This window comes from Galeopterus variegatus, unplaced genomic scaffold (genome assembly GCF_000696425.1).
Source record: "Galeopterus variegatus unplaced genomic scaffold, G_variegatus-3.0.2 Scaffold6078, whole genome shotgun sequence".
NCBI classification, from domain to species: domain Eukaryota; kingdom Metazoa; phylum Chordata; class Mammalia; order Dermoptera; family Cynocephalidae; genus Galeopterus; species Galeopterus variegatus.
In genome coordinates, this window is record NW_007732189.1 from 128507 (window position 1) to 143693 (window position 15187).

General features: G+C 35.3%; 1 protein-coding gene and 1 pseudogene across 1 annotated transcript in view; both read right to left on the reverse strand.

Annotated features, from left to right (window-relative positions):
- Positions 1-198, reverse strand: part of LOC103605786 — a 2874-nt pseudogene extending 2676 nt beyond the window's left edge.
- GLIPR1L2 (GLI pathogenesis-related 1 like 2) overlaps positions 1-8312 on the reverse strand; it is a 45033-nt gene extending 36721 nt beyond the window's left edge. The window contains exon 1 of the mRNA XM_008590412.1: positions 8073-8312. Within this exon, the coding sequence (XP_008588634.1) occupies positions 8073-8306 (234 nt within the window). The 5' untranslated portion in view covers positions 8307-8312. The remainder of the gene's footprint in view (positions 1-8072) is intronic.
- Between the last annotated feature and the right edge of the window lie 6875 nt (positions 8313-15187).

Below are 15187 nucleotides of genomic sequence, written 5' to 3' on the forward strand. Positions count from 1 at the left end.
CTTGCCCCCTGCTACTGCCGTGGTGTCTTGCACATACTTTAGTTTTAGCAAGTAGAACAGGAGTCCAAATGGAGGAAAAACGATCAAAGTAATCACCTGAAGGCCAGCAAGGGCTATTGTCATTTTGTTTACATACGAAGAGGGTGTAGAAATGTTATTCTTATTTTCATCAATACTTTTAAAGGCAGCAATGACCATGTTTTTCAATAAGAGGTAATACTTACACCTTTTCCATTAACGTAGACATGGGACAAACTTTCTCTTTAAAGACTCCTGGTGTGACTTGTTAATCAGGAGTTAATCTTCTGTATTTTAAATCTCTCTCCTTCTCCCTCTACATTCAACTTTCCTCAATCCACATGTATTTAGGAGATGGACACAGCCTTGATTTCTGCTAAATACCATGTTGTCTTCATCTTGGAAAGCAAGATAACCGTAACCTGCTAGATATGGTTCTTTGTTGAACAGTAAAGGCAAAACAAAAACCAGAGTTAACATGAGAGATGATTTTAGGATTTGTCTACATCCACATCTTCTGCCTCCATTTGAATTGTAAACTAGATTTTATATTACACGCACTATCTCATGATACCACAAGTACTGCCCCTGTAAATAGAGATCTATATGGAATAGGCAAAATAATACAGTGGACACGTTATGAACTTTGGAGTCTGGAGATCTGGGTTCAAATGCCAGCTCTATAACTGACTATTTAGAAACATAAGCAAATTATTTAATTTCTCAACTGCAGGTTCATGTGAAAAAAAAAAGGAGACATTGTTTCATATCTAATGGCTTCTTGGAAGGAGTAAATACAAACATTTGTAAGATGTATTGCACAGACCCAGCAGGGTGCCACTTTCCACCTAAACTCACTCCCACCAGGCACCAACATAAAGATGAGTAAGACACACCCGCACCCCTCAAAACTCCTTTTTGATGTTTTTCTGGGTCATCCCTCGTTCTCGATTTCTTTCCTTAGTGTTTAAAGCTAATTTTAACATTCTCTCATCATCAAAATTTTTCCACAGGCATTTTCCATTCCTTTTGATAATTGTGCCATGGAATAAGAGGATTATAATGGCATGATTATGACCTTGATTGTCCACCAAGGAGCACTGTCCCAGATTCAGAGGAGAAACTGCCTCTGCCTCACCCTCACACTCCATTGTGAATTTACAGTTTTGCAGGAAGATCAAGACAAACAGTGAAAAGTGACCCCTAGGTTTGAGAATATCTATGAGAAAATACCAGAATGAGTTCTACGTATAATGAAGGGTGTAAAGGACAATACAAGCATAGGCTGAAGTCTTTAAGAATGACTTTAACATGAAAATAAGGATAAAGATTTAAAAGAAGCTGTCTGCATAGAGCCTTATAAGTTGGCTATGCCTTGGTGGATCCAGCCCAGCCCAGGATCTGGTTTACTCTTTCGCAGTTTAAAAACCTGATTATTTATTTTGTCCCATGGGACACAATAATCAACTACATTGTATATTGACAAAATAAAAATAATAAAAAATAATAAATAAATAAAATTTTGGAAATTGAAAAAAATAATAATAATAAAATAAAAAATTTTTTCTTACTGTCATTTCCTATTTTCCTTTTTCCTTATATTTCAGGGTTGATTACATTTCTTTTTATTCCTCCCTTCTCTTCTGTAAATTTAAAGTTTAATTAACGCTTCCCATCTTCTAACTACTAATATCCCATCTTTATGATAATCTTTATGTTCATCTTAACTATCTTTAATTCACTTCAATTATTACATTTTAAATTATATGCTTAAATTTATTAAAACATTAAAAAATATCAAAAATACATACCTGTGCTTACTTCCATTTTGATGTTTTATTTGCCTACTTCTTTCCAACATCCACAAGGATTAGACTTTAGGAATGACACCCCCACTGTCCTAAATACTGGATTTTACTGAGGTTATTCAGAATTAAAAATTTTTGGCATTACATGTTTTCTTACTATATACATCTTTTGTTTAACGAATACTTATCACTTAGTTTCAATTCTCAGTAACATTATCACCATGCATTTAAGAAAATATTTTATTTATTCATTTTTTTTTTGCAGTTGGAATATTTTATTTTTTGAGCAAATAATATAATAGTTTACAAAATCAAAATCACATAAAATTATTGAAAAGCCATGTTATTATCCTGCTCCCCACTATCCCATTTCCCCTAAGCCTTCTACAGGTAATCAACTGGTTCCTTGTGGATTTCTCCAGTGTTTTTAAATGCAAATATGCATTCTTTTTCATTTCTCTTTCTTACATAAAATGCATCATAATATACATTGCTTTTTCCAAGGTCCATGAGATATTTCCTCGTTAGTGTAGAGAGTTTTCTCATTTTTTTTGTAGAGCCACATGGTATTCTTTTACGTGGATGAACCACAGTTAGTTTAATCAACCCCTTAGTGCTGTAGTGTTTTTCCAGTCAATTGCTATTATCAAACAATGTTACAGTGAAAAATCTCAACTGATGCCATTTTCTTCTTGTGTGGTATGTCTGTCGGATGTATACTCAGATATGGGTTCAGAAATAGGGTAAATACATCTATAATTAATTAGGTATTTGTCTGATTCCTTTCTAAGGGATTGTATCATTTTGCTTCCACACCAGTAATGCATGGAGTAGGGAAAAGTCTTTCAGACTTTGAAACAAAATCCAGAAGAAATTTTTAGAAACCGATTAATCAGCTAGGCAAAAATATTAAAAAGTCTGGATGGCCAAAAATACAATAAGGAGATAAAAAGAAAAATGTCAAACTGGGGAAAATAATATAAAATTGATTCTAAAAGGGGAATGAGGCAAAAAGCTAATAAAAAACTACTCTGTAGCAATATTTGTTCTTCTACAACTTGGACAACATGAACTCTTTCTGTCTCTCATACACAATACCTGTTGAAGATGAGTTTATAATAGAAAATTATAAATGCAACAAAGGATTAGTAGATAAAACAAGAGAATGATATACTAAGACACTAAAGTAATAAAAAACTAAAAATATAAAATATGCTTAAAATAATTAAAGAATTGATTACAGAAGTAGAAATCATAAGAAAAGAATAGAACACTGGGTAGGGGGAAATGGGCAAATTAAAAATAAAACAAAATCCATACCTGAGCTCAAATGAAAAAAACGTAATACCCAGTTACCAAAAATGAAGGGAAAAGTTAAAAGCCAGAGTGACTAACTCATGAGCCCAATCTCAAGAGAGGAGATATCAGACCAGATATAAGTACTACTAATATGGGAACAAAAGATGTCGCCATAGTGCCACATAAGGCAAGTTCTGGAACTGAGATCTTTGCAAAAAATTAGGACCCTAAGTGGTTCCTAATGAAAGGAGACTAGAAAATTCTCACCAGCCTGAGGAAGTGACAATAAAGTCAGATGGAAACAGTCATATGAGACATCAAGCTCACTGACCAACAAACTCCTAAACCTATACTGTACAATACTTATACTTACACAAGCAATGTATAAACTGAAAATACCCAACCGAAATAATTACAATTCATATCACAGATAAATGTAGGCCAAGAAATTGGTTTACCTAGATGAAACGGACAAATTCCTAGAACACACATACTACCAAGACTAAATCATGAAGAAAGAGAAAATCTAAATAGACCTGTATTAGTCTGTTTTTGTTGCTTATAACAAAATACCAGGAACTGGGTGATTTATAAAGAAAAACAAAATTTACTGCTTATAGTTTCTGAGGATGAAAAGTCCAAAGTCCATCTGTGGTGGCAACAGTGACCCAGGGGTCTCACACTGCAAGATGGTGGAAGCAGAGAGAGCAAGAGAGAGAGACAACTCTCCTCTTCTTTTAAAGCCCTTGAAACTATGCCCTTGACCACCATTTTTAATCCATTCACTACTGTACAGTCCTACAATCTAATCACCTCTTTAAGGCTCCACCTTTAAATTACCATAATAGGATTTCCCACCCTCTCAACAGTCATAGTGGGGGCTAAGTTTCTAATACATAAAACTTGCATAAAACTTGGGAGACACAATTCAAGCTTCAGAGAGTTTTGGGGGGACATAATTCAATCTTCTACAAGACATATAACTAGTAAGGAGATTGAATCAGTAATAAAAATCTCCCAATAAAGAAAAGCCCAGGACCAGAGGGCTTCACTGCTGAATTCTACCAAACATTTAAAGAAGAATTAACAAAAAACCTCAAACTCTTCTGAAAAAATGAAGAGTAGGTAACACTTCCTAACCCATTCTGAGGCCTGCATTACCCTGATACCAAAGCCAGATATAGACACTATGAGAAAAAAAAAAAAAAAAAAAAAAAAAAAAAAAAAAAAAAAAAAAAAAAACTATAAGAAAAAAAATAGAAGGTAATTATCTCAACATGACAAAAGCCATATATGAAAAGTTCACAAGTAGCATCATATTTAATGGTGAAAGATTGAAACCTTTTCACCTAAGATCAGTACCAAGACAGTGATGCTCATTTTTGCCATTTCTAATCACCATGCTACTGGAAATCCTAGCCAGAAAACTAGGCAAGGAAAAAAATTAATAATAAAAGCATCCAAATTGGAAAGGAAGAAGTAAAATTTTTTTGTTCGTAGATGACATAGTCTCATATGGAGAAAACCCTAAAGATCCTATGCACACACACACAAAAACCGTAGAACCCATAAACAAACTCAGTAAAGTAGCAGGTTACAAAATTAACATAAAAAATATATTAGCATTTCTATACATTAATGATGCACAATCTGAAAAGGAAATTAGGTGAATGATTTCATCACAATAGCTTCAAAAAATAAAATAAAACAAAATACTTAGGAATAAACTTAACTAAAGAGGGAAAGACATATACTGAAAACTATGAAACATTACTGAAAGAAATTAAAGAAAATACTAATGAGTGGAAAGACATCCTATGTTAATGGATTGGAAGACAATGTTGTTAAGATGCCCATATGACCCAAAATGTTGTACAAATCAATGCAACCCCTATCAAAATTCCAATAATGTTTTTCACAAAAATACAAAAATACATCCCAAAATTCACATAAAATTTCAAAGGACCCTGAATGGCCAAAATAATCCAGAAAAAGAACAAACCTAGAGAACTCACACTTCCTGACTTCAAAACTTATCACAACACTACACTAATCAAACAATGTGGTACTGGCATACAGATATTCAGAGCCCAGAAATAACCCCCCACATATATGATCAAATAATTTTTGACAAGGGTAGAAAGACCACTTAATAGTGGGGGATAAAAAGGCTTTTTCAGCAAATGGTGCTTGGAAAATGATATCTACAGGCAGAAGAATGGAGTTGGACCCTTACCTTACACCATATACAAAAATTAACTCAAAATAGATTAAAAACCTAAATGTAAGAGCTAAAACTATAAAACTTTTAGAAGACATAGAGGAAATGCTTCATGACATTGGATTCTTCAAATGATTTCTTGGATATGACATCAAAAACACAGAGAGCAAGAATAAAATATATTAGGCTCCATCAAAGTTAAAAACTTTTACACACCAAAGGGCAATATCAATAAACAGAATGAAAAGGCCAACTATGGAACAAGAGAAAATATTTGCTAATCATATATCTGATAAGATTAATATCCAGCATATAAAAAATTCCTACAGCAACAATTGAAAAACTAACAAACCAACTGAAAAATAGGTAAAGGACTTGAACAGACACTTCTCCAAACATAAACAAATGGCCAATAACCACATGAAAAGATGCTCAACATCACTAATCATTAAACCACAAAGAGATACAACTTCACACCCATCAAATGACTATTATAAAAAACCAAAAAACAAAACGCAAAACCCCAGAAAACAACAAGAGTCAGGAAGATGTGGAAATATTGGAACCCTTGTGCATTCCTGGTGGGAATGTAAAATGGTACAGCCATTATGGAAAACAGAACAGTGATTCTTCAAAAAATTAAACATAGAATTATCATATGATTCAGGAATTCCAGTTCTGGTATATATCTAGAAGAAGCAAAAGCAGGGACAGAAATAGGTATTTGTACACACACGTTTTACAATACCATTATTCACAACAGCCCAAAAGTGGAAACACCCCAAGTGTCCATCAACAGAAGAATGCATAAACAAAATGTGGTATATACACACAGTGGAATATTATTTAGCCTTAAAAAGGAAGGAAATTCTGACACATGCTATGACATGGATGAACTTTGAAGACATTATGCTAAGTGAAATAAGCCAGTCACAAAGACAAATACTGTACGATTTCACTTATATGAGGTAACATGAGTAGTTAAATTCATAGAGACAGAAAAGAAGTACTCAGGGACTGGGTGGAGGAGGATATGGACAGTGATTGTTTAATGCGTATGGAGTTTCAATTGGGAAGATGAAAAAGTTTTAGAGATGGGTGGTGGTGAAGTTTGCACAACAATGTGAATGTACTTAATGTCATTGAACTGTACACTTAATATGGATAAAATAGTAAACTGTATGTTATGTAAATTTTACTACAATTAAAAAAACACATTTTTTGATGTTTAAAAACAAGGTAGAACAAAAATACTACATTACAACAGTATGGGAGAGATGTGTTCAGAATTTAATGTTCTAATATCTTTTTAATATTTGGAAGGACGTTACATATACTGATTAACTTTGTACTTTGTACAATGAAGTATATATGTTAAAATGCTAAGAATACATAATAAAAGAATAAAAATGAAATGTATGATTTCTAAACCTGTTAAAGAAAAATTGTAAATAGACCATATTATTATGATAGACTATACTATTTGCAGTTACTATTTATGTCTTAGCAAAATACATGGAAAAAATACACACCAACTTTTAGAAATAAGAAAAGGGAAAGAAATAACTGAAATATGTCCAATCAAAGTAGCATCTTAAAATTAACATTAAGACAAAGTAGGCAAGAAATAACTGAAATATGTCCAATCAAAGTAGCATCTTAAAATTAACATTAAGACAAAGTACCATTTTATAATTTATTAATTTAGCAAATGATTGAAAATGCCCAAGCCAGTGAGGATGTGGTGAAAACAGAACCCTTATACATAGCTGGTACCTGCTTAATTTGGCACAGCCCTTTAGAAAAGGAATTGCTATGGAGCATATAAATAAAAAAATACCATACCCTTAATTTATTTATCCTTTTTCTGAAATCTTTGCTAGGAAACTAATCTTGAAGAAAGAAAAGACATACATCTAGCAAGGCAGTCCTTGCAATATCATGTATAATGTAAATTAGAAGCTCCCAATTGCCTGATAAGAGGATGGTTATTTACTTGCTGGATTTTGCTGTCATTTTTAATGACAATCATGAAAACTCCGTAGCAACAAGGCAATAATTAAACAGTTGTTAAATGAAAATAGGAAATGAAAAAGTGGGGAAAAGAACAGCAATGTAAGGGAATGCAAAACCACAGTCAGGACTATACTGGGGGGACTGAGACACTTCCTCTGGAGCAAAATTTGGAATGGGCACCCAAAAACTCAATAATCAAGATAAAATAACTTTTTGAAAAAAGTCAAAATTAATGTGAAATCATCCAAGATAGAAGAAACTCAAAATTCTAAGTAAAAACAGGATCTGACCTTGTACTTGCACCACCCTGAGAGTGCCTCACTTGCCTCTCCCAAATCCAGACCCAAAGATCCTGTCTGTTCAAAATTCTGATATTTTCTTCATCATTGATATGTTTGCACTGACTTTTAATTTTTTAAGACTGTTACATTAAAATATTTTCTTAAATTGACGCCCCCTTAAAATCTGCACCTCAGGAGAGCGCCTCCACTCAGTCCCTGCTCTGGGCAAAATCATGGCAATAACTACGTTAGCGTGATAGCGCTTTTCATTTCTCGAGCGTACAAACCTTACGTATATTTTTAAACCCAAAATAAAACTGCGGTTCTCCGCTATCCTTAAGGTTCACAGCAGTGGCCCAGCCTCTGAGGCCGAAGGGAGCATCCTGACAAGGGTTGTGGGAGATTCGGGAAACCGTCTTTGGGCCTCACCATGAAGCGCAAGTTAGACCCTCCGGGGTGGACGTTGCCCCGGAGCTCATTGTGGAGGTTCACGTACTCATTGATAAAGTCTACGTCTTCTTCGTGTGGCAAAAAATTCGCATTCAGACCGGAATCCAGCAGTAGGAGCCACAGCTCACAGAGCCACAGCTTCAAAACTCCTCCTAAGGGCAAGGCGAACGATTGGGCACACAACCCCGGGGCGAAGGGCCTTGGGGACTCCATGGTCCACCGGCCGCGAACTCCAGCAGTAGGAGCCACAGCTCACAGAGCCACAGCTTCAAAACTCCTCCTAAGGGCAAGGCGAATGATTGGGCACACAACCCCGGGGCGAAGGGCCTTGGGGACTCCATGGTCCACCGGCCGCGAACAGGCCAGTGCGCACGCGCCGGCCCGCCCCGGTGACCTGCCAATCTACGGGGCGGCGCGGGCAAGCCGTGACCCCGCCTCCCCGGAAGGATGGGCGGGATTAGGGAGGAGGATGGCAGGAGGGAAGACAGACGGGTGGGTAAGAAAGCTCGTAGTAAATGTCTGCCGATCTAAAGAAAACTGAGCTAAATGAGTACAGGCTTTTTCACTGAATTAATGGAATAAAGGATTGTCCAGAGTTGATTTCTGACACCGAATGATGCGTCGTCGTTTATTAAGGAGCCATCGGTTTGTACAGTAAATGCCAGTTGCTTAGTAATTATCACATGTCTGAGGAACCTTCTAATTATGCAAGGGTAAATGATCATTCTTCTATGATACTGATAAAAATTCAATTTTTTTTCTTCCATTCTTACCTGTTGAGTTGGAAATTTAGTGCAGAGAGTGCCCTTTATTTTCCTCATGGACAAAATAATACCCTCTTTAAGGCAGACTTAATGAAGATTTTTCTCTCAGTTTTTTAGTGAACCTTTGTAGTGAACCATAAAATATATGGGAGAGTGGAAAGCTCTGCGTTTAGGGGAGAGAGTAGGAATCATCAAACTCTTCTGTGGTTGAAATATTTCTATTTCTTCTCTCATAGCACTGTATAGACAGCCTGTAATATCAATATTAATCTTCTTCACTGACAAACTGTTGCATTCACAGTGGGAAAGAACTAATTTTTTGTTTTCATTTCTTTCAGACAAAATGGGCTAGTGTACTAGCAGCTTTTGGCCTAGTCTCTTTATCTTCAAACATTTTGCTCAAGAGAAACTTGCTTTGAAGACTAAATTCTAAGCATGAAATAAAAGTGCATATTTGTTTTGGGGTACATATTTGCATATTACATATTGTGTTTAATAGCATTAAGGAGATATTCAAAATCATTGATATCGGGACAGAGGTTTGCTGCAAACAGCATTTTAACTGGTTGGCCACAGATACCTAAAAAGAAACGTGCTTTTGAAAATTATCTTTGATGTACACAATTAAAAAGCGGTAAAACTATGCAAGATGATTTCATTCATGCATTTATTCTTTTAATGCATATTACCAAGCAGTGTATTAAGTGGTCGAAAAAGACCAAATAGACAGGACACAGACCCTGCTTTCAAGAGGTTTAGAGTTCAATAAATTAGCAGTTAGGCAACTTTTATAACTTGATAAATACAACCCCCAAAAGCCATTGCATTTTGTAATGGGCAGTTAGCACTCTTATGGGGGACCAGGGAATACTTTCTGGAGAATGTATCAAGAGGGTGAAGTAGACAAGTGTAAGAAGTATTCTAAACAAAGGGAAAAGCAAGTGATCCCAGTAGAGGTAGATCTGAAAAAGGCTAAAAGTATTTTTAAATGGCTAGAGTGTATTGTAGAGGTGAAGGAGGCAATTGCTGAAAGACGGAATTCCTTTATTTCATTAGTACTGTTGTGAGACTATGAAAGTTGATAAAGAACAAGTATAAAAATAATAATGCATCTTAGATTTGGAAGAAATGTTAGATGCTTTAAGACACTTTAGACACAGGAGGGTATTTCAAAAGGTTCATGGAAAAATAGAATTAAAAGATAATGTGAATCTTTCCATGAACTTTTTGAAGACCTTTCGTACTATCTGACACATTACTGACAGGTGATCATCACGTCCTCTGCTTATATAATTACACTAACTGGGAAAAGTAACCATTCCCTGGGAAGCCCATTCTATTATGAGACATCTCACTCATTACTTTAAAAAATATTTCTTTTGTACCTCTGATGTGTCAGAGCCCATGTTAGGTCCTAAAGTTACAGATGTTGGACAAGTTAGACATGGAGTCTACCCACAGGAAACTTTTAAAGGTGAAATAGGTGAATCGTCAAACAATTACAGTACAGAGAAGTGAATGCTATTTTAAATTTAAGTCACAAATACTATGTGTCAGGCACTACTTGAAATGCTTGGAAAGTATCAACTCATTCAAGGCATAAAAATCTTAAAAGTAGTTATCATTGTTATTATTTCCTTGAACAGATGGAAAAACTGAGAAAACGAAATTTGTCTAGAGCCAACTAGCCAGTAAATGGAAGAGCTAGTTATTGTTTTTGTTTAGCCATTTTCTTTTTAAAAAATAGACCATTTTTTTACAGCAGTTTTAGGTTCACCACAAAATTGAGAGGAGGGTACATAGAGCCAACTAGCCAGTAAATGGAAGAGCTAGTTATTGTTTTTGTTTAGCCATTTTCTTTTAAAAAAATAGACCATTTTTTTACAGCAGTTTTAGGTTCACCACAAAATTGAGAGGAGGGTACAGAGATTTCTCATGTACCCCCTGCCCCCCTATATACATAGTCTCCTCCATTATCAACAATCCCCACCAGAATGGTTCATTTGTTACCATTCATGAACCTATATTGATACATTATTACCACCCAGAATCCATAGTTTACATTAGGGCTCATTCTTGGTGTTGTACATTCTATGGGTTTGGACAGATGTATAATAACATTTTAGTATCATACAGAGTAGTTTCACTGCCCTAAAAATCCTCTGTTCTATGCCTATTCATCTCTCCCTCTCCCTAACCTCTAGCAACCACTCGTCTTTTTCGTCTCCGTAGGTTTGCTTTTCCCAGAATATCATATTGGAATCATACTGTATGTAACTTTTTCAGATTAGCTTCTTTCACTTGGTAATATGCACTTAAGTTCCTCCATGTCTTTTCATGTCTTGATAGCTCATTTCTTTTTATCACCAAACAATATTCCATTTTCTGGATATACCAGAATTTATTTCTTTGTCCGCTGAAGGACATGCTGGTTATTTCCAAATTTTGGCATTATGAAAAAGCTGTTATAAAAATCTGTGTTTAAGTTTTTGTGTGAACATAAGTTTTCACCTCCTTTGAGTAAATACCAAGGAGCATAAATACTGGATCATGAGTATGTTCAGTTTTATAAGAAACCACCAAATTGTCTTCCAAAGTGGCTGTACCATTTTGCATTCCCATGATCAGTGAATGAGAGTTCCTGTTGTTTCACATCCTTGCCAGCACTTGGTGTTGTCAGTGTTTTAAATTTTTTCCATTCAAATAGTTATACAGTGGTATCTCATTGGTGTTTTAATGTGCATTTCCCTGATGACATACGATGTAAAGCAGCTTTTCATATGCATATTTGCCATCCGTATATCTTTTTTAGTGAGGAGGCTGTTAAAGTCTTTGGCCCATTTTTTAATTGAGATGCTTGTTTTCTTATTGTCAAGTTTTAGGAGATCTTCATGTACTTTGGATAGTAGTTCTTTATCAATTATGTCTTTTGGAAGTATTTTCTCCAGTTGGTGGTTTGTCTTCTCATTCTCTTGGTGGTGTTTTTTTGCAGAGCAGAAATTTTTAATTTTAATAATGTCCAGCCTACCAATTCTTTCTTTCATGGATCATACTATTGGTATTGTATCTAAAAGTCATTGCCAAATTTAAGGTCATCCAGATTTTCTCCTATATAATCTTCTAGGTGTTTATACTTTCACATCTTACATTTAGGTCAGTGATACATTTAGAATTAATTTTGTGAAGGTGTAAGGCCTGTGTCTAGATTAATTTTTTTTTTCTTCATGTGGATGTTTAGTTGTTCCAGACCCATTTGTTAAAAGGAGTATCTTTGCTTCATTGTATTGCATTTGCTCTTTTGTCAAAGTTCAGTTGACTATATTTTTGTGGTTCTATTTCTGAGCTCTCTATTCTGTTCCCTGAATCTGTCTGCCTCTTTTTTTGCCAATACCACACTTTTTTGATTACTGTAGTGCTATGGTTTGAATGTGTCCCCTAAGTTAATGTGTTGGAAAATTAATTCCCAATTTAACAGGGTTGAGAAGTGAGACCTTTAAGAGATGATTAGGTTGTAAGGGCTCTGCCCCCATAAATATATTAATGCTGTCATCAAGGGAGTGAGTTAGTTATTGTGGGAGTGGGTTCCTTATAAAAGGATAAATTTGGCTCCTTTCTGTCTTGTGCATGTGCTCTCTTGCCCTTCTGCCTTTCACCATGGGATAATGCAAGAAGAACAACTTTGCAAGATGTGGGCCCCTCAACATTGGAATTCCCAGCCTCCATAACTGTAGGAAATAAATCTCTGTTCTTTATAAATCACCCAGTTTCAGGTGTTCTGTTATAGCAGAACTCAGTGTAATAAGACATGTAGCTTTATAGTAAATCTTAAAGTTGAATGGTGTCAGTCCTACAACTTTGTTCTCCTTCAATGTTGTGTTGGCTGTATTGGATCTCTCTGTATCTCCATATAAACTTTGAAATCAATTTGTCAATATCCATAAATTAACTTGCTGGTATTTTTTATTGAGATTCCATTGAATCTATAGATCAATAGAATTACTATTGGGAATTACTGATATCTTAACAATATTTAGTCTTCCTATTTATGAGCAAGAAATATCTCTCCATTTATTTTGTTCTTTGATTTAATTTATCAGAATTTTATACTTCTCCTTACACAGATCTTGCACATATTCTGTTTGGTTTATACCTAAGTACTCCTTTTTGTGTGCTAATGTAAATAGCATTGTATTTTTAATTGTAAATTTCACTTGCTCATTGCTTATATTTAGGAAAGCAATTGACGTTTGTACATTAACCTTGTATCCTGCAACCTTGCTATCATTACCAAATCCAAGTCTGGATGCCTGCCCCAAACACAACCAAACAAATGAAAGTCAATGTTGGTGAAACAGGGAGCCAGCTTTTATTCAGGAATACTGGTGACCTGGGAGGCATGTTAGGCTAACCCATCTCTCTGCTAAACCTGAAGGAGAATTGCCAGACTAAAACTATCTCCAAGACTCAGATTTACTGAAATGTTTTTAAAGAGGGGGTTGAGGGAATGGAATTTGGGAAATGAAAAGCAGAAGGGAGGCGTATGTGAGCTATGGGGGCTCTGTGAAAGGAACCAGGTGCAAGGTCTCTTCAAGGCTTCATCTAGTTTCTGTTCTCATCTGTCATGTTTAGGGTCCTGTTGGATTGTGATTCAGCATAGCTTTATTGATATCTTCCTTGGTTTCTCAGGGTCTGGATAGTACATGTCTCATGTCAAGTTTGAAGCTCCAGGCTGACTGGAAGACAACTTTATATTTATTTAAATAATGTCATTTTGCACCATAACCAAGGTTCAAAATATCAAATAGCCACGGAAAAGGAGGGAGCTCAGAGAAATGCACACTTAGAAAAAAACTGTGTCTTTAAAAATCTTTTAGAGCCCATGCAGTTTTAGTTCCCAACATGCTTTCAGTCCTGCTCACTCCAATGCTATAGTTACTTATTAGTTCTAAGAGCTTTTTGTTGATTCTTTTGAATTTTCCACATACATGATCATGTCATGTGCAGAGAAAGACAGTTTTATTTCTTCCATTCCCGTCTGTATATCTTTTACTTCCTTTTCGGTCTTATTGCATTAGCTAGGATTTCCAGTATAACGTTGAAAGTAGTAGTGAAAGGGGGACATCCTGGCCTTGGTCCTGATCTCAGTGGGAAGGCTTCAAGTTTTGCACCATTAAGTATAAAGTTAGCTATAGGGTTTTTGTAGATATTTATGTTTTTAACAATATCTTGAGTAAATTGTCTACTATTCCTGGTTTACTGAGAATTTTTAGCATGAATCAGTGTTGGATTTTGTCAAATGCTTTTTCTGCTATACTATTATGATCATGTGATTTTTCTTCTTAAGCCTGTTGATATGATGGATTACATTAATTGATTTTCAAGTTTGAAACAAGTCTTGTATACCTGGAATAAATCCCACTCAGTCATGGTGTATAATTCTTTTTATACATTTTTGTATTTAATTTGCTCCTAATTTGTTGAAGAATTTTGCATCTATGTTCATGAGAGATATTAGTCTAAAGTTTTTTGTTCTTGTCATGTCTTTTTTAAAATTTTGATATCAGGTTAATACTGGCCTTACAGAATGAATTTGAAAGTATTTCCTCTGCTTCTGTGTTCTGAAAGAGATTGTAGAAAATTGTTAGATATCTTCCTTAAATGTTTGGTAGAATCCACCAGTAAACATATCTGGGTCTGATGGTTTCTGTTTTGGAAGGTTATTAATCATTGAATGAATTTCTTTAATAGGTATAAGTCTATTCAGATTATCTGTTTCTTCCTGTGTGAGTTGTGGTAGACTGTATCTTTCAAGGAATTAATCCATTTCATCTATGCTATTAAATTTCTGGGCATAGAGTTCATCATAGTATTCTTCAATTATCCTTTTAATGTCCATAGAATCTGTAGTAATGTCCCCTCTTTCATTTCAGATATTAGTAATTTACATACTCTCCCTTTATTTCTTGGTTAGTCTGGTGCTGTATTGAATGTACCCCCCAAAACTCAATGAAGCTTGATCCCTTTTGTAACAGTGTTAAAAGGGTGAGAAATTAGACTATGGCAGTGTTGAAAGGTGGGGTCTTTAAGGGGTGATTATATCATAAAGACTGTGCCCCCTTGAATTGATTAATCCATCGAGGTTAATGGTTAATGGTTTAATGGGTTATTAGGGAGTGGTTCTGATGACTTTTTAAGGAGACCAAGTGAGCTCATGAACTCTCTTGTTCATGCCATGCTCACTTTGTGATTGCCTGTGTCACCACCAGATTCTGCACAGAGCCCCCACCAAAAAGAAGGCCCTCACCAGATGCACCCCATGGACTAGGGACA